Genomic DNA, 26792 nt, shown 5'->3' with positions numbered 1-26792 from the left:
ATTATGCATTTCCCCCTCTACAATAATTAGAAGACGCAAATTGTCTTTTTACTAGCACTAACGGCTATAATCTCAGAGATCTGAATGCCTGCTAAAGCAATACCTATGTAAAAAGTCCTTACAAACACTTTACACAGCTGCACTTTATTTAGGGGAATCAGAGACAAAAGGGAAAAAAAAGCCAGGGCAAAAAAGGAGAGAGGCAATGAGAGAAAGGCATGACTAAAGAACACTAGAACCAGACAGTGCAATTATAACTATTAAAAGAAAAAGGTAGTTTGAAGCCAATGCCAGTTCCATGTAAGATGTCTTATATTTTCAAAACAGCAGAATCAAAGGACAGCAAATCATAAAATAATTTATCACTGGTTTTCAACGAGAGAGGGATTCCCCCACAAGACATCTGGGAATGTCTGAAGACATTTTTGGTTGTTGTATCTGGACATTAGGAGTGCTACTGGTGTCTAATAGACGAGGGCCAGGAAAACTCCTCACCATCCTGCAATGCGTAGGACAACCTCCCACAGAATTATCCAAATGTCAATAGTGTTCTGTTATGATGCCTTCTGATATATCTTGATGGTCTGAGACTAATCAAGAAAAACTCTGAGTAACTAAAATATAAGGCAATTCACCAGGCACGGTGGCTCACGCCTGTAATCCCAGCACTTTGGGAGGTGGAGACGAGAGAATTGTCAAATTCGAGACCAGCCCGGGCAACTTGGTGAGACTTCGCTTCTACAATAAATCAAAAAGTAACCAGGCATGGTAGCACCCGTCTGTGGTTTCAGTTACTTGGAAAGTTGAGGTGGAAGGATCACCTGAGCCCAGCAGGTCAAGGCTGCGGTGGCTGTGAGTGTGCCACTGCACTCCACGCTGGGTGACAGAGTGAGATTCTGACTCAAAAAAGATTAAAAAATAAATAAAATAATCACCGGAGCCCAGCAGGTCGAGGCTGCAGTGGCCGAAAGCACTCCAGTCTGGGCGACAAAGTGAGACTCCAACTCAAAAAATAAATAAATAAAATATAAGGCAATTCTGCGTTGGGGCTTTAGAATCAAACAGATTGCAGTTTAAATTCCATCTTGTGTCATTTACTAGCTGTATGACCTTGGACAAATTCATTATCCTCAGTTTCCACACATGATGGGAAATCCCTAGTTCACAAGATTATTATGATTAAGTAAGAATAATGTCAAGTACAGTAGCCTGTACACAGTCCAATACATAGCCACTATTTTTTTTCTTCCTTGGACCACAGCTCCCAGAAAATCTGCAGGGAATATGATGTCCTCTGGCCATTCAAGTCACTATGCCTGAAAAGGTCCTCTGACTGAAGGAAAGACATGTTGAAGAAGGATGGATACTGTAAAGGTATCATTGTGGGTACCTGAGCCCTGAGAGTCACGTGAGCCCCATCCAAGTAATGCAGCAAGAACACTCAGGTATCCATCCACCAAACTGTGCTGGTCCATCCAACTACTGATTCAAACTACAAATACTAAGTGCCTTCTATTGGTTAAATATATTAGTACTCTATAAAATACATATGGTCTCTGTCATAGTTAGTCTGCAAAGATGGCCCCAAAGAAACATACCTCTTGGTATTCTCGCCCTTGTGCAGTCCCTCCCACTGAATCTAGAATGCTCTGACAGGCTTTAACCAAGAGAATGCAGCGAGCTGTGCCGGTTGTGGGGGTACCATTTTAAGAGAACTGTCAGCTTCCGTTTCCTTCCTCTTAGAATTGTCACTTTTGGAAACCTTATGCTACTATGTAAGAAGTCTGTGTCCCTGTAGACTGTATAGTGAGACATATTTTAAAAAGAAAAATAAAAAAAGTCTGGCTACTCTGATGGAGAACCTGTAGAGAGAGGAGCCCATGAGACTATAAGGAAAGGGAGAAAGACACAGTTTGTTCCAACTGAGCTTCTAGATGACTAGAGAAAAACCAAGCAAGACCAGCACAACTTCCGAACGAAACTTATAGTCAATCCAAAGAACTATGAAAGATAGTAAAACAGTTGTTTTAAGTCACTAAGTTTTGGTATGTGGTTTGTTACGTATCAATATGTGACTAAATGGGTTTTTGTGGGTTTTGGGGGTTTTTTTAAAGACAGAATCCTGCTCTGTTGCCCAGGATGAGGTGCAGTGGCACAATCATAGCTCACTGCAGCCTTGAACTCTTGACTCACACAATCCTCCTGCCTCAGCCTCCAGAATAGCTGGAACTACTAGCATACACCACTGCATCTGGCTGATTTTTTTGTAGAAATCAGGGTCTCACTACGCTGCCCAGGCTGGTCTCGAACTCCTGATCCCAAGTGGTCCTTCCACCTTGGCCTTCCAAAGCACTGGGGTTACAGGTGTGAGTCACTGCACCCAGCCTGAAATTGTCCTTTATCTTGTAGAGCTTTCAAGCTAGGTACAACAGCAGCATTATTAGAACTGAGTTCATGAAGTTAGTTTACAGTCTCCTAAAACAAAAAAAAAAATCACATCTCTCCTCAAAGGAACGTTGGCTATCCAAAAAAAAAAAAAAAGGCATTAGAAAACAGACTGTAAACAACAAAACTCAGTGCTAACCTGTGTCTAAACATGAGATCCTGGTATTGGTCAGAAGGGTCAATATCTGTCCTGCCTATCCCAATCAGGCTCTCAATCTTTCTGCAACACACTTCTGCCCCGGATGACTCCCTCTCAATATAGAAGTTGGTGTTAGAATTTGGGAAATTAAGGCTATTTATGCTCCCTCCCTTATCAAGAGGGAGGACAAGTTTCTTTTGCACAAACTACTATGAAAGAGTACACGACAAAATAAGGATAAAATATCTCATTCCTTTGCTATGGACCAAACTACTTTCTATATTATCAAACATTCTAAGATAGAACCTTCTGGCTTATGTTGCAAGTGACTAATGGGAGTTATTGGTATCAGACCTAACACAACAGCTGTGCCTTACTTTTCTATGTACTTTGTTTACTTCAAGTACATAGGGAGACGTCACATATACCCCAGGAAGCCTGAACTCCAGAAACTGATACTAGCAAATAATAGAAAATGGCATGCATGGAAATGATTTCTTTTTTTAAGGAGGGTAATGATAGGGAAAAGGAGAAAACTCGAGTTTCTTGAGCACCTAAACTTGTAAGAGCGACTGATATTTTATCTCATTTATTTTTGAGTAGGAGTCTCACTCTGTCGCTCAGGCTGGAGTGCAGTGGCAAGTTCATGGCCATTGCAGCTGCGACCTACTGGGCTCAGGTGATCCTTCCACCTCAGCCTTCCAAGTAGCTGGAACCACAGGTGCACATTACCATGTCTGGTTAATTGGTTTTTATTTATTGTAGAGACAAAGTCTTGCCAAGTTGCCCAGGCTAGTCTCAAACCCCTGGACTCGGGCAATCCTCTTGTCTCTGCCTCTCAGAGTGCTGGGATTACAGGCATGAACCACCACACCTGGCCAGATATTTTATCTCATTTAATCCTCATAACAACAATTTTACAATTGAGGAATCTGAAGTTCTTAGAGACTACTTACTGTTCAACCTGCCCAAGGCCACAAAGTAGAACCAAGATTTGAACTTAATGTTGCTCAACTCTAAAACATCCTATCTAAAATAAATTACAAAAAGAAAGAAGAAAAGGAACCTATGGAGACTATGAAAGCTAAAACATCATTGAATCACATGGGACAGAAGCAAAGGAAAAAGACTATGAAATGAATAATGCAAAGTGCTCCTAGCAGACTACAGAGGTTATGGGGGGTGGGGTGGTGTGGTGTGGACGAGTTCGTAGATGGTCTAAAACAGTGCTCTCTAACTTTAGTGTACAACAGAATTACCTGGAGAACTTGTTAAGAACACAGGTAGATTGCAAGACTTAGCTTCCCCTTTTCTCCCAGTTGATGATTCAGTAAGTCTGGGTGGACCTAGAAACCTGTATTTCTAAGAAGTTTCCACGAGATGATGATGTTCCTGGTCTAGGGATCAAACTTTGAGAACTGGCCAAAGACACTGTCCCAAGAGCTTTCCAAAGGCTACCTCTGCACTTTCACAGGTCTCACAATAAACACATTCTGAGATATTTACCTCTCTCCCTCTGACCATATCACACCAAAAATAGCACCATGTAGCAGCTTCGAAATTTAGTAGCTCTATGAGGGTCTAAAAATTCGACAACTGTTAGGACTTAACAACTATGATCTTTTGCCTTCAAGTAGTTTTCAGAAAGGTACAAATCAGCTTCTACTGGAATCTGTTCTAAAAAATAAAAAGGGAGGCAGGCATGGGGGCTCACACCTGTAATCCCAGCACTTTAGAAAGGGGAAGTAAGAGAATTGCCTGAACCCAGGAATTCGATACCAGCCTGGAAAACTCGGCAAGACCTCAACTCTACAAAAAATTCAAAAAATTAGCCAGGCACGGTGACACACACCTAGTTTCAGCTACTCAGAAGTCTGAGGCGGAAGAATCACCTGAGCTCAGCAGGTCGAAGCTGCATTGGACATGAGTGTGCCACTACACTCCAGCCGGAGTGACAAAGTGAGATTCTGACTCCAAAACAAAACAAAAAAAAAAGGTAAAAAAGAAATCAGAAAAACAAGCAGAGAAGAAAGAATGCTAAACTTTAGGTAAGACACAAAATTGGAGTTTAAAGGGATAAAAAAAAGTTCCTCCTTGATTTGATATTTTTAAAAATTTCCCAGTAGTTTTTGGTTTGCCTGTTTATTTTAATTTTTGTAGAAATGATGTCTCGCTATGTCGCCCAAGCTGGGCTTGAACATCTGGCATTAAATTATCCTCCCACCTTGGACTCCCCAAATGATGCTGAACATTACTAATCCATCAGAAAAAATGTAAGTTAAAACCACCTTTATTTATGACCTCACTCCTTAGAATGGTGATAAATAAAATTAAAAAAAAAAACACAGAGGCCGGGCTCGGTGGCTCAGCCTGTAATCCCAGCACTTTGGGAGGCCGAGGTGAGTGGATTGCCTGAGCCCACGGGTTCGAGACCCGCCTGGGCAACTTGGCGAGACCTCATCTCTACAATAAATCAAAAAATTAGCTTGGTGTAGTAGCGTGCGCCTATAGTTCCAGCTACTTGGAAGGCTGAGGCAGAAGGATCACCGGAGCCCAGCAGGTCGAGGCTCCGGTGGCCGGGAGCAGCCACTGCACTCCAGTCTGGGTGACAGAGTGAGACTCCAACTCAAAAAAACAAAAAAACAAAAACAAAACCCACAGAAAATACGCTGCACACGGTAGCTCATGCCTGTAACCTCAGCACTTTGGGAGGCAGGAGGATCACATGAGTGCAGGAGTTCAAGACCAGCCTGGGCAACATAGCGAGAGCTATCTCTACAAGAAATATCAAAAAATTAGCCAGTTGTGACGGCAAGCGCCTACAGTCCCAGTTATTCAGGAGGCTGAGGCAGAAGGATCTCTTGAGCCTGGGAGGTTCAGGTTGCTGGGATTACAGCACCCCTGGTTTAGTGGTATCATGCAAGATTCTCAAAGTGCTGAGATTACAGGTGTAAGTCACTGTGCCCGGCCTGATTTGAATTTTTAAAAGTTTATATCCACCAAAAAAGAAATTAAGAATACAATTTATTTTACCATAGCATCAAAAAGAATAAAATATTTAAGAACAAACTTAACCAAGTAGGCAAAAAACTTGCAGACTGAAAACTACAAAGCAGTAGTGAAAGTAATGAAATAAAACAAAATAAATGGAAAAACAACCCATGTTCATGAAGTGGAGAATTTATATTAAAATGTCTGCTGGGCGTGGTGTCTCTTGCCTGTAATCCCAGCACTTTGGAAGGCGAGGTGAAAGGATTGCCTGAGCTCATAGGTTCAAGACCAGCCTGGGCAACTTGGTGAGACCTTATCTCTACAATAAATTTTTTTAAAAAAATTAGCCAGGCATGGTGGCGCATACCTGTAGTTCCAGCTACATGGAAGGCTGAGGTGGAAGGATTGCCTAAGACCAGCAGGTCAAGGCTGCAGTGGTCAGGAGCACACCACTGCCCTCTAGCCTGGGCAACAGAGTGAGACTCCAACTCAAAAAAAAAATGTTCATATGACCCAATGTAATCTACAGTGCAATGCAATCCTTACCAAAATCTTAATGTCATTTTTTGTAGAAATAGAAAAAAGCCATGCTAAAATTCACATGAAATCTCAAACAACCCTAAATAGTCAAAAATAATCTTGAGAACAATGAACAAAGCTGGAGGCCTCATATTCTCTAATTTCAAAATATGTTACAAAGCAACAGTAGTCAAAACAGTATGGTACTAGCATAAAGACAGACATATAGACCAATGGAACAGAACAGAGACCAGAAATAAATGTTCAGATATATGATCAAATGATCTTTGACAAGGTTGTCGTGACCACACAATTTGGAAATGACAATCTCTTCAACTAACAGTGCTGGGAAAACTAGATATCCATATGCAAAAGAATGAAGACCAGCCGGGCTCGGTGGCTCAGCCTGTAATCCCAGCACTTTGGGAGGCCGAGGTGAGTGGATTGCCTGAGCCCGCGGGTTCGAGACCCGCCTGGGCAACTTGACAAGACCTCATCTCTACAAAAAATCAGCCGGGCGTGGTAGCGCGCACCTGTAGTTCCAGTTACTTGGAAGGCTGAGGCGGAAGGATCGCCGGAGCCCAGCAGGTCAAGGCTGCGGTGGCCAGGAGCGGCCATTGCACTCCAGTCTGGGTAACAGAGTGAGACTCAAAAAAAAAAAAAAAGAATGAAGACCAACCCTTATCTTACACCATATACAAAAATCAACTCAAAATGGATTAAAGACTAAACATCGGACCTGAAACTATAAAACTCCAAAAGAAAACACAGGGAAAACTTCATGACACTGGAATGAACAAAGATTTCTTGGTTATGATATCAAAAGTACAAGCAACAAAAGCAAAAATACCCTAATGGACCACATCAAACTTTAAAACTTCTATACATCAAAGGAAACAATCAACAGAGTGCAAAGACAACCTATGGAATGGGAGAAAAAAGTTGCTAACCTCATATCAGATAAGTGTTTAATATTCAGAATATATAAGCAAGTCCTACAACTCAATTAAAAAAATTACAACAGGCAAAGGACTTGAACATATATTTCACAAACAAATATATGCAAAAGGCCAGCAAGCATATGAAAAGATGCTGAACATCACTAATCCATCAGAAAAATGTAAATCAAAAACACCATTATTTATCACCTCATCCCTTAGAATGGCCACTATTATAATAAAATTTTTTTTAAAAAACAGAAAATATGCTGGGCACGGTAGCTCATACCTGTAATCTCAGCACTTTGGGAGGCCGAGGCAGGATGATCACATGAGCACAGGAGTTCAAGACCAGCCTAGGCAACATAGCAAGACCTATCTCTATGAGAAATATCAAAAAATTAGCCAGTTGTAATGGCAAGCACCTATAGTCCCAGCTATTCAGGAAGCTGAGGCAGAAGGATCTCCTGAGCCCGGGAAGTCCAGACTGCAGCAAGCCATGATCATGCCACTGCACTCCAGCCTGGGTAACAGAGTGAGACCCTGAGTCACACACACCCAAAAAATACATCAGAAAATAACAAGTGCTGGCAAGGATGTGAAGAAGTTGGAACCCTGGTGCGCCATTGGTAGGATTGTAAAATGGTTCAGCTGCTTGCTATGGAGGTTCCTCAATTAAAAATAGAACTACCATATGATCCAACTATTCCACTTCTGGTTATATATCCAAGAAAGTTGAAAACAGGATCTCAAAGAGATATTTGCACACCCGTGTTCATTGCAGCATTATTCAAAATAGCCAAAATGTGGGGGCAGCGTAAACGTCCATCAACAGATGAGTGAATAAAGAAAATGTGGTACAGGCAGAGAATGAAGATTTACTTTTTTTTCTTTTTTCTTTTTGATAGAAACAGTGTCTCATTCTGTTCCCCAGGATGGAATGCAGTGGCATGATCATTGCTCACTGCAGCCTCAAATTCCTGGGCTCAAGTGATCCTCCCTCCTCAGCCTCCCTAGTAGGACTACAGGCATGTGCCACCATGCCTGGCGTGTGTGTGTGTGTGTGTGTGTGTGTGTGTGTGTGTGTAAATGGAATCTTGCAATGTTACCTCCCAGGCTGCTCTCAAATGTTCGGCTCAAAGGATCTTTCTGCTGGGCCCTCCCAAATTGCTGAGATTACAGGTGTGAGCCATAAAATAAAAAATTCTGACATGCCATATATATTTATGAACCTCAAAGACATCATACTAAGTGAAATAAGCCAATCACAAAAAGATAAGTATTGCATGATTCCACTAATAAAAGGTATCTAAAGTAATCAAATTCACAGAAACAGAAAGCAGAGTGAGGTTTGAAGGAGGGGAAACAGGGTTTTGTTCAAATGGTATAAAGTTTCCGTCATGCACAATGAAAAAGTTCTAGATCTACTGACTAACACACACACACACACACACACACACACATAAAACAATACTGTATTGTATACTTGAAAAATTAAGAGGGTAAGCCTATGTCATGTGTTTTTTTACTACACACACATATGCATGCACACAAAAGATTTAAAAGGGTTGCATCTGCCAACAGCACAAAGAAAAGATAAACACCATTTGCTAAGTAAAATGATCCAGCAGGAGACCAGGGAACCAGAGGCTGCAGAAGCTGGGGCACCTATGTGAACGTGTGCAGAGGAAGAAGAGGAGGAGGCAAGGCTCACACTTCCCCGGTGCAGGCGGGAGACAGGCAACAGTGCTAACTACCGCAGTTCTCCTTCTCACACTTTCAGCCTTTGATTCCTTTATTACTACAATCTTCTACACCTGCTCTAACTTGATTTTAATTTCCTGGCAGCTGATACCCATGTCATGCAGCTTTTTCACTGGCACCCACCCCTCTGTCCAAGGTGCTCTGCTAACAGGGAGAGGTGCAGGCATTCTTCTCCGTTTACAAAGTCCATTTACACAGTCCATAAGAAGGCTGCTCTCAGACTGCATAACCTGACTTAACAGAAATTTGCTCACTAAAATGAACCTCATCTAGCAAATAAACTTGGAGCCTCCATTTTGGAAGGAGAGGAGGAGTTTTGTTAATTGTTGCTATTTTAAAAAATCAGGCAGCTTCTCAGGTGAGGGGGCTGTCAGCATGTCAGCCTACAGCAGGCAGGGGAGTCCCTGTGGGTGAATTATGCAGGATGGGTGGGGTGGAGGAGCAGGTATTACAATGTCCGGTGATGGAACTGAGAGGGAGGGCACATTGGAAATAACCTACATCTCACCATCAATCCATTTTGCTTGAGCAAATGCAATGGTCATATATACAAAATTGGGTTAAAACAGAAAACATTTAAATGTGGTTCTAAGGAGAGAAGAAGGGAGGGAGGAAAGGAGGGACGGAGGGGAAACATGTCAGCCTAGTGTAGACTAGGTTATCAAGAAAGTCCATACCTCGACTAAAGAAGCTACTGTCCTACTCAACTTCTGTCAATTGTTATTATGTGGGAATAAGAGCCAATGTTGCCAAATCTTTAGTTTTTTTCAATAGAACCCAGATATCTGAACTTATGTGGAAAAAACTAAAATTTTTAGAAAATTTTTAGGTGTGGGCCAAACACACCTAAGGACCATCTTGCCATCTCTAGATTAATGACATCAAAATTGACTCACACAAATATAGTGCCGTGGCTCGTGCCTGCAATCCCAGCACTTTGGAAGGCAGAGGTGAGAGGACTGCCTGAGCCCAGGGGTTTGACACCAGTCTAGGCAACTTGGCGAGACCTCATCTTTACAATAAATCACAAAAAGTAGGCAGGCGTGGTGGTGTGCATCTGTAGTTCCAGCTACTTGGAAGGCTGAGGCAGAAGGATCACCTGAGCCCAGCAGATTGAGGTTGTGTTGGCGTGAGCATGCCACTGCACTCCAGCCTGAGTGAGAGAGTGAGACTCTGAATCAAAAAAAAAAAAAAAAATGTTGTCAAGCATACTTCCAAAAAGAACCAGAAATAGGATGTACTAGATCCTGCCCTTCTAATAAATATATAAGAATCCAGAAGGGAGAGAGGAAGCTACCTACAGTTTTTTTTGTTGTTTTTTTTTTTGAGTTGGAGTCTCACTCGGTTGCCCAGACGGGAGTGCAGTGGCTGCTCCCGGCCATCGCAGCCTCTACCTGCTGGGCTCCGGTGATCCTTCCACCTCAGCCTTCCGAGTAGCCGGAATTACAGGCACGCACTACCACGCCTAGCTAATTTTTTTGGTTTTATTGTAGAGATGAGGTCTCGCTGCCCAGGCGGGTCTCGAACCCGCGGGCTCAGGCAATCCACTCACCTCAGCCTCCCAAAGGCGCGAGATTACAGGCTGAGCCACCGAGCCCGGCTGCTACCTACGGTTTTAATGGGCAATAAGCCTATTACAAAAAGCAAAATATATTAGGCAAACAAAACCCATACACCTGGTGTTATTGTCTTGGAAGAACCTCCAACGCACCCTTTAGAACACCACTGTAAATGGATATAGTAGTGAAGGGGATCTAGAGGGGGAAGAACGAATACATGGAAAATTGCTCCCTATGTATTTGCAGCACACATATAGATTTCACTGCAGTCCCCAAGTGCACCGACACCCTGAGCTGACATAAGTGATTACATCTTTTCATGTTTCAGTGTGTATACAAAGCACACAGCATGCTCTACACCATTCAGCCCCCGAGAAAGGGATGATGAGGTATAATTTAGATTGGCCTAGCAGGTGCTTAATATGACCTCCACTGGAGGAAGGGCTGCCTGTCAAGCATACTGCCTGGAGGACCTGGGGGCTCATGCCCACCCAACCGGGGCAAGCCTCCTCCCTTGCACGCGATTCCCAAGACAGACATAAAGTAAGGCTGGAAAACCTTGCTGCAGGGCAGACACCACAAGAAACAAGAAATTCTTTATGCACTCATCCCTGCTCGTAGCCATCAAAGAGCCAATATTTAGGGCATCTAGTCCAAAGTATGGAGCGGGGCGGGGCGGGGGAGAGAGAGAGACAGACAGACAAAGACAGACACACACACACACACACACAGAACAAGTGCAGGAATCCCCTACTTCCATCTTCTGGGCCCTCACTGTCTTAATGCCTTTATTACCCTAGTACATGACTCTTTTCCAAATCACATTCATATAAAGTAGGGTTTGGCAAACCATAGCCTGTGGGCCAAATGTGGCCCACTGCCCGTTTTTATACAGTCCACAAGCTAAGAATGGTTTTTATATTTTTAAACGGTTGAAAAAAAAATCAAAATAATTTTTATGACACATGAAAATTGTATGAAAATCAAATTTATTTCCATAAATCAAGTTTTATTGGAACACAGTCACACTCATTTATTTACCTATTGCCTATGACTGCTTTCTTTTTTTTTTTTTTTGTGAGTTGGAGTCTCACTCTGTCGCCCAGACTGGAGTGCAGTGGCCGCTCCCGGCCACCACAGCCTCGACCTGCTGGGCTCCGGCGATCCTTCCGCCTCAGCCTTTCGAGTAGCCAGAATTACAGGCATGCGCTACCATGCCCGGCTGATTTTTTGATTTATTGTAGAGATGAGGTCTCGCTGCCCAGGCGGGTCTCGAACCCGCGGGCTCAGGCAATCCACTCACCTCAGCCTTCCAAAGGCGCAGGATTACAGGCTGAGCCACCGAGCCCAGCTGCCTATGACTGCTTTCAAACTACAACAGCAAAGTTGAGTAATTGCAACAGAGACTGTATAGACTCCGATGCCTAAAATATTTACAAACTCATCCTACACACACACACATACACACACACTCTCTCACAAACTCCACTCAAAAGAATGGCCAATCTTGAGGGGAAAACACAGTCTGTCAACTCCTGATAGTGTACAGCAGGGATCATACTCAGAATTTAAAGAGGCTCAAACACAGAGTGACCTAGTTGGGCAGGTGAATGAACAGTAAAGGAAAGAAAGATTAACAGCAATGGTATCTCTCCTCCACCCTATCTCCACTCTTATATTGCCAAATAGACAAAAAGGTTGCCTAACCACCCTTGACGAAAAATAAAATAAACATCTAAATGTTACTGCCTTATGATGAAGAAGAGAGATGCCTAGATTATCCCAAACATGTATTTATTTATTTTTATGTATTTACTTATCTTTATTTTATTGATTTATTTTTGAGCCAGAGTCTCACTCTGTCACCCAGGCTTGAGCGCACTCGCACAATCATGGCTACTCAGCCTCAACCTGCTAGGCTCAAGCGATCGATCCTTCTGCCTCGGCCTCTCAAGTAGCTGGAACTATAAGCACACGTCACCACACCCGACTAATTTTTTGATTTATTGTAGAGAAGAGGTCTTGCCAAGTTGCCCAGGCTAGTCTCGAATCCCTGGGCTCAGTCAATCCTCTCGCCTTCACCTCCCAAAGTGCTAGGATTACAGGCGTGAGCCAAGACGCAGGCTTCTCCCAATCATTTAAAAGAGCACAGACTAACTGGACCAAAGCCAATATACAAGTGATTGTCAGAGATAAAACAAGGCTATATTTTTCTCATACAAGGGTGTTAGAGAAGAAACAAACACTGCAAGGCATAAGATATTTAGAATTAATAATAAAACTGAAGTTTTTTTCAACCTTGAGGAGGAGCTTCCTGAAAACTCAGCAGTAGGAGAGTCGAGGCAGGAGGATGGCCCATGCGTTTGAGACCAACCTGGGCAATAGAGCCTTGTCACTACAAAAAAAAAAAAATCCAAAATATTAGCCAGGTGTGGTAGCATGCGCCTGTAGTCCCAGCTACACAGGAGGCAGAGGAGGGAAGATTGCCTGAGCCAAGGAGGTCAAGGATGCAGTGAGCCATGATCATGCCACTGCACTCCAACCTAGGCAACAGAGTGAGAGCACAATTCTAAAAATCTTAAAGAAATACGTTATACATCTTAAATTAGTAATAATGAGCACTATACAATTATTTATCATTTACATTAATAATGCTCACACTCCTGGGCACTAGCAACTCCACTTCTAGAAAATCATCCTCTAAAAACACATAAGCACACAAAAGATGCTGTAACACTGTAAGACAGAAAAATAGAAACAATTCAATTTCTATCAGCAGGGGACTGTTTAAATTAATTAGGGTAAGTCCAATTTGGGGGATACTGTGCCATTGTAAAAAGAGTATCAACACATGATATTCTATCAATAAAGATATCACATATCTGTGATATTCAGGTATAAGCGAAATAAGTAAATGGCAGAACAGTAGATTTGGTATGATCCCATTTTCATAAACCAAGAAAAAAAGTTTTCATTTTTTTGCATAGAAAAAATTCTAGAGTGAACACACAGACATTGTTAATAGCAATGATCTCCGAATAATGGCTCTGCAGAGGACGCTCACTTTCTATAATCACATATTTCTGTAATGTTTGATTTTTTTAACAAACGAATTTGTAATAGTTTTGAAAACAACAAAAACAGGCATTTCATTTCCATTTATAATCCCTTGTTTACTATGAATTTTTCAGGCTCTCATTTCCTCATAGTTTCAATAATATACCTTCTTATTTGGGGGTTAGGGAAGAGTGCAGGTAATATTACTGCTAAGAGGATTCATTCATTCATTTGTTCATCAGCTCTTCATCCAAATATTTAAGGCCTTTTTTTTTTTTTGATTTGGAATCTCACTCTGCCGCCCAGACTGGAGTGCTGCCTCGACCTGCTGGGCTCCAGCGATCCTTCTGCCTCAGCCTTCCAAGGAGCTGGAACTACAGGCGCACACTACCACGCCCGGCTGATTTTTTGATTTATTGTAGAGATGAGGTCTCGCCAAGTAGCCCAGGCGGGTCTCGAACCCGCGGGCTCAGGCAATCCACTCACCTCAGCCTCCCAAGGCGCGGGATTACAGGCTGAGCCACCGAGCCTAGCTTTAAGGCCTTTCTTATTGACACAGAGTTAGTGACTCCTCTTTCCTGGTTTTCAGTACAGTCTCAAGACACAAATTAACCTAAAGGTATGTGAATTGGCCTGACCTTAATTCATCCTACTTAGCTCCTCAGTCTATTCTCAACCAGGAGCCAGGGTGACCCTTTTAAAATATAGTATCAGAAGGGCACAGTGGCTTACACCTGTAATCCCAGCATGTTTGGGAGGTGGAGACAAGAAGATTGCCTGAGCTGAGGTGTTCAAGACCAGCCTAGACAACTTGGAGAGACCTCATCTCTACAATAAATCAAAAAATTAGCTGGGCTTGGTGGCTCAGCCTATAATCCCAGCGCTTTGGGAGGCTGAGGTGAGTGGATTAGCTGAGCCCGTGGGTTTGAGACCTGCCTGGGCAACTTGGTGAGGCCTCATCTCCACAATAAATCAAAAAATCAGCCGGGCGTGGTAGCATGCGCCTGTAGTTCCAGCTACTTGGAAGGCTAAGGCGGAAGGATCGCCAGAGCCCAGCAGGTCAAGGCTGCGGTGGCCAGGAGCAAGCCACTGCACTCCAGTCTGGGCGACAGAGTAAAACTCCAACTCAAAAAAAAAAAAAAAATTAGCCAGGCGTGGTGGTACACACCTGTAGTTCCAGCTACTTGGAAGGCTGAAGTGAAAGGATCGTCTGAGCCAAGCAGGTCGAGGCTACACTCCAGCCTGGGTGACAGAGTAAGACTCCAACTCAAAAAATAAAATAAAGATCATGCTACTCTACTTTCGATGGCTTCCCAAACCACTCCAAGGAAAAGGTAAAATTCCTCAAGGCTTAGAAGACCCAACATAATCTCATACCCATCACCTCTCCAACTTCATCTTCTATCACTCCATCCCTTGCTATCCTGTAGCTACACCAGCTGACTGTGCCAAGCATCTCAGGTATTCTGCAATTTCCCTTCTTCTGTCTGGAGTGCCCTTGTCCCCAACCTCATCAGGGTGTGCTCCCATATTTCCTCGAGGTCTCTGTTCCTCTGATGACCCTATTTCAAATAGCAAACTTCCATCCCAGCATGCCCTATATTTCTTATACATTTCTCTTTTTCTCCATAGAACCTATCACCATCTGGCATACTAAATATTTATTTGTTTATTGTCTTTCTCCCATTAGAATGAGAGACTTATTGCTGGTACTTAAGTAGTACATAATACCCAGTAAATGCCTAGTAAATATTTTTTTTTTAGAGATGAGGTCTCGCCAAGTTGCCCAGGCTGGTCTCGAACCCGCAGCCTCGGGCAATCCACTCACCTCAGCCTCCCAAAGGCACGGGATTACAGGTTGAGCCACCGAGCCCAGCTGTAAATAATTTTTAATGGAATAAAGAATGGACAAATGGATCAATCCCAAAGAAATTATTTTACTAGCCCAACTCTCAGAGTTATAATAAAGGCCCAATTCACACACGGATCAGCCTTGGAGGTACTCCTCAGTTCTTCCCTCTAAGGCCTGGGTTCACCTTCCCCAGTTTCCCTTCCTTCACCTCTCTTAAACTAGGTCCCTTCCCTTCCCTTCCCTCCCTCTCTTAAACTAGGCTTTGTCCTTTTTTTGATTTCCCAATACCTGATCCTCTCGGTTCCCAGAAAGAACAAGTCATGATTTACCAATACCACAAATGAAATTATTTTAGTTGTTCTTTCCTTTTTTTTTTTTTAAGTCAGGGGTCTCACTCTGTTGCCCAGGTTGGAGTGCAGTGGTACAATCACAGCTAACCACAGCCTCAACCTCCTAGATTCAGATGATCCTTCCACCTCAGCCTCCCAAGTAGCAGGGACAACAGGCACACATCATGACACCCAGTTGATTTTCTTTTTCATTTTTTGTAGAGACAGGTCCTCCTGCTATGTTGCCCAAGCTGGTCGCAAACTCCTGGGCTCAAGCAATCCTCCCACCTAAGCCTCCCAGAGTGCTGGAATTACAAGCATGAGTCACCATACCCAGCCATCTTCCTTATTCTTTTTTTTTGAGTTGGAGTCTCACTCTGTCGCCCAGACTGGAGTGCAGTGGCCGCTCACGGCCACTGCTGCCTCGACCTGCTGGGCTCCGGCGATCCTTCCGCCTCAGCCTTCCAAGTAGCTGGAACTACAGGTGCGTGCTACCACGCCAGGTTAATTTTTTTATTGTAGAGATGAGGTCTCGCCAAGTTGCCCAGGCGGGTCTCGAACCCACGGGCTCAGGCAATCCACTCACCTCTTCCCTATTCTTTGCCCTTCAATGCAAAACTTGTAAGATCCAGAAGTTAGGGAGGGTTTATTGTATCTTCAGTACCAAAGACAACAATTCCAACAGCTTTATCATGGGCAACTATTCACACCCTGCATAATTAGAAGTAAAGCAAAACTTTTTCTTAATATAAAGATTCTTAGCCAGGTTCAGTGGCTCAGCTTGTAATCCCGTGCTTTAGGAGGCTAAGGTGAGTGGATTGCCTGACACCGCGGGTTCGAGACCCACCTGGGCAACTTGGTAAAACCTCATCTCTACAATACATCAAAAAATCAGCCGGGCGTGGTAGCGCATGTCTGTAATTCCGGTTATTCGGAAGGCTGAGGCAGAAGGATCGCCGGAGCCCAGCAGGTCGAGGCTGCAGTGGCCGGGAGCAGTCACTGCACTACGGTCTGGGCGACAGAGTGAGACTCCAACTCAAAAAATAAATAAATAAAATAAATAAACATTCTTACCTCCACAAAAAAAAAAAAAACCTATCATTATCTCAAATTTTTCAAAGGTTCATTCTCATGATGCTTGGGCCCCAAAACAATAAAAGAAAGCACACACAATCTCAAATCCTAAATATCCTACTTCCAAGCAAATTTAGTGAAAGCCATCCACAAAAACTAAAAGAAAAATAGATCACCAATGGGAAACAGAATCTTCACATGTAATCTGGATTATCCACATTTTATATGGACTATTATCAAAACCAAGAATACCTTCATTGAGACTGATGAAGAATCTTTTAGGAGAAAAAAATACCACAGCACTGACTGGCAGAGATAATAACAGTACTGAGATGCTAAGCCAAAGACCAACAAAATGGTCTCAAGAGAAAGTTGTACTCAACAGGAATGGGGCATCCCCCCCACAAAAAAGAGGAAGATTTATATGATTCCAGTGCTCTCAAGAAAGGCTCGGGCCCTGAGTCATCAGTATGGCACCAATAAGGACAGTTAACCAGGTGCAACAGACTTAACTACAGGATCCAGGACAACCAATTAACTAGTTAAGAACACAGCACACAGTAAAACATGAGAGGTCACCTGAGCTTAAGTTATGGAAGATGTTTTCCATGTACAACTCTAGATAATACCACTTCATTTATTCAACGAGTAACTATTGAGCCAACAGTTTTCTGTAAGACTAAATGATGTGATTATAATAATAGTTATTTTCATACTGTTTTACTAAAAAGGCCAAATAGGGCTTATAGTGTATAGTACATCATAGGGAATACAATTTCAATTTCACGTATTCAATTTAACTAAACTTACTGAGCATCACTGTGAGACCAGGTAGTATTCTAGGTACAGCAGGGATACAGACATAATCACTGCCTTCAGGCAGCTCCCTGAGAGATAAATAATTTTCTGTCATGGGTGCAATATTACAAGGAAGCATAAAGTACACATACAGCAAAGAAGAGAAAGTGGTTATTTGGGGCAGTCAGAAAGGGTTTTTCAAAGGAAATGGTGATAGTTGTGCTAGGTTTTGAATTTAAAAATTGTGTGCACTTCCCATCTAAAGAAACTTAGATGGGAGGGATTAGACATATAAAACCTTTAGGCCCAGCTAGGTAAGTAACAGAAAAACTACTAAAGTTGGCCCTCTTTCTGTAAGAAAAGATTGGTACTTTCCAAATTTCTAGGTCACCTTCTCCCTTTTGTGGACCTATGACTGCCCCTGTAGACATAACCATTTATTTCCCTCCATCAATGATGTTTGGGGCTGAGGGTCCCCTGGAGAATTCCCATGTGACTGAAGCTGAGGGATCAAATAAGTCTGGTGGCCCACCAAGCCTCAATAAGTTTCTAACCGTTCCAAACTCCAAAGGAATTCCCTCACAAAAGTCCAAGAAACTTAGAAATGCAATGAGGGCTTCTAACTCTAATCTTCGATATTCTGGGCCAAATTTTATGCTATGGTTGTCAATGTACTTCCCAGTCTTCACCTGTCATGAGGGAAAAGTAAAGATCAGAAGATGTAAATTCTCAGCCAGGCTCGGTGGCTCAGCCTGTAATCCCGCGCTTTGGGAGGCTGAGCTGAGTGGATTGCCTGAGCCCACGGGTTCGAGACCCGCCTGAGCAACTTGGCGAGACCTCACCTCTACAATAAATTTTTAAAATCAGCTGGGCATGGTAGCACGTGCCTGTAATTCCGGCTACTTGGAAGGCTGAGGCGGAAGGATCGCCGGAGGCCAGCAGATTGAGGCTGCGGTGGCTGGAAGCATGCCACTGCACTCCAGTCTGGGTGATACAGTGAGACTCTGATTAAAAAAAAAAAAAAAAAAAAAGGAAGATGTACGTTCTCAGAACAAAGTTGGACTAAATACTCCAGACTCAAGGCTCTGTTACCTATCTGGAGACAGTGTGGAAACAATTTAGTGTTTCTAGGGGGGAGATTTAGACCAATTTTGATCTCTCAGTTGTTGGGATTTTAACAGTGAACATCCCTAACTGGGATCACTTTATTAGAACTAATCATTGCAGTTCTACAGATAAATAACTAAAACAGAGTTTATCCTAGAAACACTGTATTGGTTATAATTCTACCCAAAAACAATAGTTGCAAATTATCTACCAGACATCCATTTTCTTACAATGAGAGTTGACTGAAGAGTCCCCTCAGGCAGTGATCTACAGGCAGTGATCTCAGGCAGTGATTGATGGAGAAAACCACTGTATAAAGCACTAATTTCAAGTGAAGTGGAGGAAAGGGTGCCCTCATCAGGACCCAGGGGTTCAAATCCCACCTCTGCTTACAAGCACCTCATTAAAAAGGCATTTCCTCACTCTGAATCTGTTTTCTCATCTATTAAAAAAAGAGAGAGAAAAACTGGACTAAATAAGCTCTAGTGTCCCACTGACTTTAAGATGCAATTTTCTTTTTTCTAATACCAGTCTGTAAAAAGGCCAAGGGACTCCTACTGCAAGGAGTCACAATACCCTGATCTTCTCCTGCTGGATCCCTTATTGTCAGAAAAGGCAGTTGTAATATATTGACAGACTACCACAGACAGCTGGGCCCCCACCGTCCACAGGCAAAAGGAGACAAACTGTGTAAGGACTGGTTATTACCACGTGGCAGCACAGAGTTATACTGAAATACACACTGTATGCTTACTAATATAATACTATCACTATTTGCAAACACTATTAATTATCCCAGCAGCACCAAGGATCAAAACATCCCTCCTTAGTCTGTCTCCCATACAAGGTCAAAGAGGAAAACCCTCTTCCTTCAAGTTCAATCACTTCTTGTGAACTCCACTCCCTTAGGAACAACAGTCATCCCCAAAAATAGGCTTGATTATAAGATCCAAACCTCATAAACAGTAGGAACACCTTTTCCTCCCAGTCATCCTAGCTTAGCAGCAGCAACAGCCCAACAGTGACATCTGCTGGAAAAGTAGAAGCAAGGACTGGCTCGGCAGCTGGAGACCATCAGTCCCAAGATGATTAGAACCTGTGTGTAGTATAGCCATTTACACCAGAACGCAGCCACCCGATTCATGAGGAAGGGGTGGCCCTTTTCTAACCTCTGTGCACTTAGAATGTAGTAAGTTCAGTATACCTTATTTTTGAGTCAGCTGTCAGCCCTCATGGTATACCATATCCTAGTTCACTTAAAAGTGACCAAAGCCGGGTGCAGGGGCTCACAACTATAATCCTGGCACTTTGGGAGGCCGAGTTGAGAGGACTGCCTGAGCCCACAGGTTCAAGACCAGCCTGGGAAACTTGGCAAGCCCTCATCTCTACAATAAATCAAAAAATTAGCCAGGTGTGGTGGTGCGTGTCTGTAGTTCCAGTAACTTGGAAGGTGAGGCAGCCTTGACCTGGGCCCAGCAGGTCAAGGCTGCCATGGCCATGAGCGTGTCATTGCATTCCAGCCTGGGCAATAGAGTGAGACTCCGACTAAAAAAGAAAAAAAAAAAAAAAAAAAAAAAAAGTGAGCACATAGGCCGGGCACAGTGGCTCACACCTGTACTCCCAGCACTCTGGGAGGTGGAGGCAAGAGGAGTGCCTGAGCTCATGGGTTCAAGACCAGCCTGGGCAACTTGGAGAGGCCTTGTCTTGACAATAAATCAAAAAATTAGCCAAGCATGGAGGTGCATGGCTATAGTTCCAGTTACTTGGAAGGCTGAGGTGGACGGATCGCCTGAGCTCTGAAGGTCGAGGCTACTGTGGCCGGGAGAGTGCCACTGCACTCCAGCCTGGGTGAGAGTGAGACTTCGACTCAAAAATAAAAGAAAATAAAAGTGAGCATATAAAAATGTAACTACTGTAGTAATAAACGATTTTATAATGAGAAACCTGAGTTACTTGCATATTTTAAAAGAAAAAACCATAAATGTAAAATTGTTGATAGCAAAATGACAAGAGACTTCATTTTCTACAATAGACATTTTTAAAGCTTGAAATTGGCCCAGGAGCAGTGGCTCACACCTGCAGTCCCAGCACTGTGGGAGACAAAGGTAGGAGATTGCTTGAGGCTAGGAGTTCCAAGACCAGCATGGGCAGCAGAGAAAGATCCCAGTCCTACAAAACAATTTTGTGTAAAAATAGCTGGGCTTGGTGGTGCATCCCCATGGTCCCAGCTACTTGGGGGGCTGAGGCAGGAGGACTGCTTGAGCCCAAGAGTTCGAGGCTGCAGTGAGCTATGATGAAGCCACTGCACTCCAGCCTGGACAACAGAGTGAGACCCTGTCTCTAAAAAATAAATAAACAAATGCTTGAACTTTAGTTATACCACAACACATGCTAGTTTTTGGCACCAGAAAAAAAGATTTAAACAAAAATTTCTGGTGGTTCCTTAATAGTTTCTAGGGTTCTTTCTGTTTATATACTTTTTGGGGGGGGAGTATAAGTCTCACTCGACCTGCTACCATGCCTGGCTAATTTTTTTAATTTATTGTAGAGATGAAGTGTCACCAAGTTGCCCAGGCTTGTCTTGAAACCCTGGACTCAGGCAATCCTCTCACCTCGGCCTCCCAAAGTGCTAGGAGTACAGGCATGAGCCACCGTGCCTGGCCTTTTGTTTCTAGATTTTAAATGGACAACTCTATTCTACTCTATTAAGTAATTATTAATATTTTAAATGCACACTATGGTAGCCATTAGTCACATATGGCTATTTATGTTTAAATTAATTAAAATATTAAAAATTAAATTTAGTTCCTCACGAACTAGCAATATTTCAAGTGCTCAGCAATCACATACTGGACAGCATAGATAAAAAACATTTCCATCGGTGTAGAAAGTTGTTGTTTTTTTTTTTGTAGGAGTCTCACTCTGTCACCCAGGCTGGAGGGCAGTGGCACGCTCCCGGCCACCACAGCCTCAACCTGCTGGGCTCAGGTGATCCTTCCGCTTCAGCCTTCCAAGTAGCTAGAACTATAGGCATACGCCACCATGCCCGGCTAATTTTTTGATATATTGTAGAGATGGGGTCTCACCAAGTTGCCCAGGCTGGTCTCGAACTCGTGGACTCAGGCAATCCTCCCACCTTGGCCTCCCAAAGTGCTGGGATTATAGGCGTGAGCCAACACACCCAACCTGGTGTAGAAAGTTTTATTGGACAGCATTGCTCTAGAATAACATAATGAAGTATTTACAGACAAAATTATCCGATGCCTGGGTGGAGAGAGTAGACAGAAGATATAGATGAAAGAAGCCTAGACAAGCAATGATAACTTTTGGAGTCAGGTGACAGATATGCAAGAGTTCACCTATTATTTTTTCCTCATTTCGTTTGTATACATACATTTGAAGATTTCCATAATAAAAGTCAAATAAAAGTGGTTCACTTTAAAAAGATATTATCATATTAAGGAATATACTTGGACAAATCTTTAGTCATGTAGACCAGAGTTCAAATTCTCACTCAGAGACCTACTATGTGACCTTTAAGAAGGGACTCTGGACCAGGTACAGTGGATCCTGCCTGTAATCCTAGCACTTTGGGAGGCTGAAATGAGAGAGGCCCAGTATGGTGGCTCCCACATTAATCCTAACACTTTGGGAGGCTAACGTGAGAAGACTGCTTGAGCCCAGGAGTTCAAAACCAGCCTGGGCAACAGAGTGAGACCCCCATCTCTATATTTTAAAAAAAAAGGAAGAAAAGAAGAATGAACTCTGACTTGTCTAAGCCTCACTTTCCTCAACTGCAAGATGGGAAATTTAATGCCTGCCTTGCACAGTTGTGCTGTAAAAATAAAAAATAATTATTTCAAAGCAAGCACACAGTATCTAACTCATAGTAGGCCCTTAGTAACTGGGATCTCTCATTAACAAATGGTATTTTATTTTTTTGAGTCGAGGACTCACTCTGTCACCCAGGCAGTAATACAATGGCATGATCACATAGCTTCAACCTTCTGGGCTCAATCAATCCTTCCATCTCAGCAACCCAAGTAGCTACCTGGGACTACTGGCACACACCACCACACCTGACTTTTATATATATATATATATATATATTTTTTTTTTTTTTTTTTGGTAGAGACAAGGTCTCGTTATGTTTCCCAGAGGTCTCAAACTGCTGGGCTCAAGCAATTCTCTCACCTCAGTCTTCCAGAGTGCCAGTATTATAGGCATGAGCCACCACACCCGGCTGGTACAGTTTATTTTAAAACATTCGAGCATTTCTCAGAAGAACAGCACATGAAGAGATACAGCAAGAGCAAGATGGGCAAAAGCTGACTGGAAGCCCACCTACACAATGGAAATAGGAACTGCTAGGCTTCTAGCAATTAAAGATAGTTCTTTCATCGCTACCTTTAATAAACTTTTCAAATGTCTACTACACGTTAGGCAGTGAGCAAGCTGCCTTTTCACTTCTCTTGACAAAGAAGAACAGATTCCCATCCTCCTGATGTGGACTATTATATAAGGCAAGTTAATCCAGAACCTGGAATTTAGGAGCTGTTGAACCAGAATTGGTCTCAATCATATGAACGAGTTTACCTTTCACATCCAGTCAAGTCTCCCTGTTTCCCACCCCAAGCACTTAATAACTGCCCACTCTCCTGCCTGTACACACCACACCTTTTCCTCCCCTAGTATGTGCTGTTCCTCTAGAATAAAGCATCTTCTCTCTTCCAAATCCTACCTACCACTTTTTTTTTTAAGATTAGGAAATATAGTTTATTTAAAAACTAAATTGGGGGGAGGGGAGAGCTTGACAAGGCAGTGGTCCCTACCTATCTCTTAAGACTTGATTTTGTAAAGCCTTCCATCATGATACTTCCCTTTCTCTAAAATAAACTATATTTAATCTCAGTATCACACAATGAAGCATTTGATCATTTGTCTACACTTTTGATAAGCTTCATGTGAATAAGTCCTGCCTCTACATAATACTGTAGACTCTGGTGAGTAAAGATCAGGTATTATGTTTCTCTTGTATTCCCCATGGTGCCTAGCACAGTGCTGGAAAAACTGTAACCATTCAACTAATACTTATTGACTGAGTTACTGTCTAAAGCATTCTCCCAAAATAACAAGTACGTGATGTACACAATACATATTCCCACCCTTGTTAGAAGCTTATGTCAGAGAAATTTCAGTTGCTTCAACAGAGGATGTAAGGCAGAGCAATATGCTGTTTGGATCCAACAGGCATATTCTGGGAGTTAGTGATTATGCTAGATTTGACCTTTACAAAATTGTAGAAAGAAGTCCCTAATAAATCAAGATAGATGCGCACACAGCCAAACATGGAACATGTGGTGGGCGATCATCTACACCCACTCTGTTTCTCCCATGAAAGAGTTGGCTAGGATGCAATCCAAGTATGGAGAGGCCTTCCTTCATAAATTAATCTGCCCAACCCAAGGTGAATGTCCATTTGGAAGGTCCATGCAAAGAATCTTAACTGAGTAACTAACGTGCTGTCCAAACGCATATATATATATGTTAAATACAACAGGTATCCCCTGACCCTCACAGATATAAATAAAAAGGGGAAAGAGAAAGCTCTCTTACAATAGAACATCAGTCAATTAATGGAAAGGGATTTTTAAATTACCATTTGGCAACCATTGTAGTAATAATTTGGGGGGGAAAAAAAAGCATCATATCTCTACAAGATTTGGAACTTTCCTTGACCCATACATATATGGATTTTTTTCTATTTCCTTTGTCAAACTGCAGAGTTCCAGAAGATGAAGATTAAGGTGAACACAGTTGTCCAAAGCAACACAATCAGTAAAGAGCCAATATACTAATCTGTACCACACAGAGTTCTCTTTTACTCAATCCTAGGCACTCTATAAGACATTTTCTTGTCTCACAATTACTCGTCCTACAAATATAATCCTTTAAGAAGGTCAAAAAGCAGAACACAGAAAGTCAACGGTTCTATCTCCTCATGTCTCTCTAACCTAAACTACACTCTCCGTTCAAGGCTAAAGCCAGAGCCTTGGGCTTAGCCAGAAATAGAGCTAGCACAGCCAACTGACTCATACAGCTAGGCCTATCCTATCTCTGCCACCAGAGCAAGATTTTCCAAGAAAATGCAATGGGGAGATCAGAACCAGATGCGTGGGTCTCAGACACTCCAGATACAGTCACAACATCTACAGGACTGAAGGAAGAGATACAAGGAAAAAAGCAAGGGAATAAGAAGACGGAAGCGACTGCTTACCTCCTGAGGGAATCTTCCTCGGTGCTTTCCTCAGGCATGTCTTGATGTAAGGCCTCCTGTGATACAGTTCCAGATCTGCTGGACTGAGTGTAAATTCTTTCCCAGTGGCCTGTCTCCTGGTTAAAGGCCACCCCCACAGTCCTCTCCTCCTGCGGACTGGCAGAGCTGCTCAACTCCAGCCTGCTGGAGCTGGCTGTTTGGCCCTCAGTCCGCTCGAGAGGTGGCAACTGGCTGCCACTTGACGGCATGCCCTCAAAGGTACTGGGGACCTGCCAAGAGGAGCTAGCCTCACCAGAAGAGTAGTTAGGTGTGGTTCTTTCCCAGCGCAGGGTATCGTTGTTGAAGGTCAGGAGATTGTGGCAAGCACGGCAGCGATTCAGATGGCCACGGGACAGGTTGGAGTTGTTCTCACTGCTGTGTGGGGTGGGCTGGTGGGAAGGGCCTGGCCTCTCAGATTCAATGTTATTGTTGAGCATTTCCTGGGCCTGTTGCGTCTGGGAAGATTCCCCACTCAGGCTCTGATCCAGCTCCTGAAGCCGGTCATACTCCAAAAAGAAGCGTCTCAGGTCACACTGAAGCTCATGGCGAATGCTGCCTGAGTTGTTCTGGTTGGAGCCACTCCCTCCATCTGACTCTGTTCCCAACCCTGATGCTGGAAAACCCCTCCCTTCTGTGGCTGAAGTGTACACAGATGCCTGAGATCCACCTTCCTGCTGTCTCAGCACAGACAGCAAACTCACCGAAGAGGCACTGGTCCTGGGCGGGGGCATGGATTCCACCTCAGAGCGGGAGTTCAGACTGAGGACTGTCCGGGTCCACTCAGATCCTGTCAGCCCGGGGGCTATTTCTCGGTGATACCTGGAAGGGTGGCTGGACAGAGGACCTCCCAAAGAGCGGCGAGTGGGACCCAGACTGAGGTTGCGCAGCGTGTTGCCGGCAGTGCTGCTCTGGACTGTACTGAAGGCAGACGGCCGGTTCAGGAGGCCCTGGTCCTGCTGCGCTGATGAGGCCTGCTCCGGGGGATGGAAGGGCTCGGTCTGTACAAAAGAAAAGGAAGGAGTAGTAGCTCTGGAAGAAGCAGGGGAGACACTGTCCTGGTGTGGCAAGAGGGAAGGAACTCGAGTGCCAGAGCAGCGGCTGCAAAGGCACAGGATCCCAAGGTGCTGGCAGCACTCAGCTGTGGGGTAACTGACCCGCTGTCGGAGCCTGATGTAAGCGGAAGTCCTGGGACGCTCCATGGAGGACTGAGGGGGAGGCGGTGGGGGTGAGGGGGTAGCAGAATCTTGCACTGTGCTTTGCTCTCCCACCTGGATGCCAGAGGAGCGGGAGGACAGCATGTGCAGGAAATTGTGGAGGAGAGGCGTCCGGCGAACTGGCTGTGATTGCAGGAGGGCACGCTGACGGTAGTGGGATAACTCTGTTCCATCTATGGGGATCTCCGGTTCATCATCACCCTGCAAAGTGGACCAGCAGGAGGCAGGGGGTAGAGCAAGGAAGTGAGATACAACCTCCAAGCAAATAAGTTTTAAAAAAAACTAACTACTGATAATCATTCAAGGAAAACATCCTTCAGGGGTAGGCAACAACTCTCTACCCCTGAAGCACTGAAAACTGACTTTGGATTCAGAATCATCCAATTATTCACTCCCAGTTAGCACCACAACTGAATAAGTACAGCAGAGAAAGCTGTAAAAGGCATCTCTTGCCTCTCTAACCTAAACTACACTCTTCTTGTAAAAGGCATCTCCCTGAGATGGAAGCAAAATGTCAACCAGTCAGAGGCACGAGTGACAAGCTATCCAACACTGCCTAGTGCTGACAAGGGTTACTTCTAATGAGACAATCATTCAAGGGTTTCAGAATTGACTCTCCTGTCAAGATTAATGCTGTAACTTTGAACATATAGTCTGAAGTTAGTTTTAAATCTTGACTGGAAAGAAAGA

At 43.6% G+C, this 26792-nt stretch overlaps 1 protein-coding gene across 1 annotated transcript in view; it reads right to left on the bottom strand.

Annotated features, from left to right (window-relative positions):
• AMBRA1 (autophagy and beclin 1 regulator 1) overlaps positions 1-26792 on the bottom strand; it is a 203444-nt gene that overhangs the window by 127052 nt on the left and 49600 nt on the right. The window contains exon 7 of the mRNA XM_021716181.1: positions 24850-26303. Within this exon, the coding sequence (XP_021571856.1) occupies positions 24850-26303 (1454 nt within the window). The remainder of the gene's footprint in view (positions 1-24849; positions 26304-26792) is intronic.

The sequence above is a fragment of the Carlito syrichta genome, unplaced genomic scaffold (assembly GCF_000164805.1).
Source record: "Carlito syrichta isolate Samal-C Ts95f unplaced genomic scaffold, Tarsius_syrichta-2.0.1 Scaffold308253, whole genome shotgun sequence".
Taxonomy (NCBI): Eukaryota; Metazoa; Chordata; class Mammalia; order Primates; family Tarsiidae; genus Carlito; species Carlito syrichta.
Note: the sequence above shows the minus strand (reverse complement) of the source record. Positions and strands in the feature narration are given on the sequence as shown.